This window comes from Aulonocara sp. 'chitande type north' Nkhata Bay, linkage group LG22 (assembly GCF_057382095.1).
Source record: "Aulonocara sp. 'chitande type north' Nkhata Bay isolate Kocher_YH1m ecotype deep benthic linkage group LG22, A_spYH_male_GT1.1, whole genome shotgun sequence".
Lineage (NCBI taxonomy): Eukaryota > Metazoa > Chordata > Actinopteri > Cichliformes > Cichlidae > Aulonocara > Aulonocara sp. 'chitande type north' Nkhata Bay.
The window spans coordinates 21,660,621-21,663,163 of NC_141364.1; the positions used below are offsets into that span (position 1 = coordinate 21,660,621).

General features: G+C 40.3%; 1 protein-coding gene across 1 annotated transcript; it reads left to right on the plus strand.

Moving 5' to 3' along the window:
- Positions 1–283: 283 nt before the first annotated feature.
- On the plus strand, positions 284–2,053 carry LOC147304143 (lactose-binding lectin l-2-like). The gene has a single exon (XM_086280320.1). The coding sequence runs from the start codon at positions 1,250–1,252 to the stop codon at positions 1,712–1,714; it is 465 nt and encodes a 154-aa protein (XP_086136446.1). The 5' UTR covers positions 284–1,249; the 3' UTR covers positions 1,715–2,053.
- Positions 2,054–2,543: the final 490 nt, after the last annotated feature.

Sequence of the window (2,543 nt, forward strand, 5' to 3'; positions counted from 1 at the left end):
ACTGCCCTCTTTCCTGGAAAACTCCCTACCTCCACAGTTATGTATTCTGGACCAGCTGCCTTTCCACTAGCTGCCCTCACTCCCTCCTTACTAACCCTCTGCATTTCCTGATGTCTTCATGTCTCTCTCATTTTCTTCATTCACAAGCTCCTCAAAGTATTCCTCCCATCACTCTCTTAACTTGTTAGTAACTGCAAAGAAGTTTAGTACAAAGAAGCTTCAGCAGCTCCTCATCACACTTTGAGACTTGAAGCTTCAACATGATCTTGCTCCTCTTCTTGTTCGGTCTGACTCTGGATGCTCCTTCTGAGTCTCCTTCTGATGACACTGAAGTGATGCTATGATGGTGTCTGTCCCATACTCTGGCCACTCTACTTTTTCTTTATTTCTGTGTTTTTTGTCTAAAAATGATTTAGTTAAACACTCCAAGAACCCTTCTCTCCCATGTCTCTGATGTTTTTGTTGGATTTTGAAATGCAGCAAAAACATTTCAAAGTCATGCCAGATGGGTTCTGCTACACCACAGAGTTATGATGAAGACCTGCTCACTAATGAAAGAGCAGTTTACTCTTTGCATGTTAACATTCATCTTTATGGACAGACTGATCTTTTGTTATCAATAAAACATCCCAGATTGACAGAACAGGGTTTTCAGAGGACATGTTGATACTTCAGATTAAGTGGATGTAATGTGATAACTAATACATAACTTCTCACAAAATGAGACTGTACAGATAGTACCTGTTATATCAAGGCCCTGTGCTATTCACACAGTGACACAGAATAACAAACACATGTATAAATTTTTCAGAGTACTAACAGTGAACCTTTGTATTGGTTAGCTGAGTTCAGCAGAAGATGGAGACATTGTTACGATGAGCCTTTTCTGTCTAAACCACCACATGACAGTTTCAGTATTTTAATGAAAGTTATGTTGTTGTTGTTGTTTCAAAAGAAATCGCGAATTTCACAAGCAGACATTATGAAGGTCTTGTACTTCTAATATTGTTATTATATAATCACGTTCCTCAAAGGCCATCTCCAGGTGGACCTGGTTTCCTGTTTTCACTTATGTCCATCTTCTATGTAGTTCTGTATGAGTAAAGGGGTTTTTTGATTGTTTTTTGCCAAATTGATATGAAGAATCCCTTTTTGAAGCATATACGAAAAGGCAGACTGTTACTTTGTGGCACGTTCAGGATCTCAGAGCTACTTCGAGCAGCTAAACTTTGTGACTCTGACAAAAAGCATGATCCTGTTTCTCTTCTTGTTTCTGTTTTCTTTAGATAACCAGACAGTGAAACTACTGCGTGGAAACTGTCCCATGTTCTGGTACAGTTTCAATGGCCGCTGCTACAAATATGTGGCCACACAAATGACCTGGGCTGATGCAGAGCTCTACTGTGTGTCTGAGAAAGCCAACCTGGTGTCCATCTACAGTGAGGAGGAAGAGGAGTTTGTTAAATCTTTGATTAAGAACTTTGACCATGCTGAGGGACGCACCTGGATTGGACTGAGTGACCTCCATAAAGAAGGCAGATGGATGTGGTCTGATGGTTCTGCAGTGAGTTTTGTCCACTGGCATGCAATACAACCAGACAACGAAGGAGGAGCTGAACACTGTGGTCACATGAACTATGATACAAAGTGGAATGATGTACCGTGTTCTAGAAATCATACCTCTGTTTGTGCTACTCGTGTAGCTTGCCCATAGCAACTGAGAACCTTACATATTCAAAGTGTCATGGTCTGGCTGGCAGACCGTGGGGGGTGTGGGGAAGGAGGACCCAGGCGCGGTGGTCTATGTACAAGCAGTGCGTTTATTTACAGTGTATGAAACTAAACAACAATAAATCCCCGTGCTTTCCCCATATCGGTATCGGCAGATATCCAAATTTATGATATCGGTATCGGTATCGGACATAAAAAAGTGGTATCGTGCCATCTCTAATCTGTACAAAGATGACCAAGGCTGCTCTTGGTTAACTTAAAAAGGAAGAGTATGAAGATATTTCAGTTGAGCTGATTCCAATAAAATGAACTCTGTTAACAAGTGGATCTTTGTGTGTTTGTGTAAGGGAGTGATCAGTGGTTGTTTTGACAGGGGTGCAGCAATATGATATCCTGATAAGTGCTATTAATAACTACTGATCAGTACTACTACAATTTGTAGTCATGATAATTAATCCTTTTAAATAGCAGAGAACTTTTATTGTCTCACTTCCAGGGATGTTAAACACGCAGAAAGGGTAAACAGTCAAAATCAACATTTTAAGCCATATGATAATGATAATGCTATTGAGAAAACTCTACTTATTGGCAGCTCTAGAGGTCACTTATTATTATCCACATTATAAAAAAATCTGAGCTATAAACTCTAGTTTAGTTGTCTAGTTGTGGCTGCGTTGTGGTCACTAAGGACAGGGCTGAGCTTGATGAACCTGCTTCTAGGAAAAGGAACCAAAAAAGAGCTGGTTGATGTGATGACGCCCATCTCCTCTTTTTGATGTCAAATTCTGTAATGGAGAGGAAACTAAAAGGAG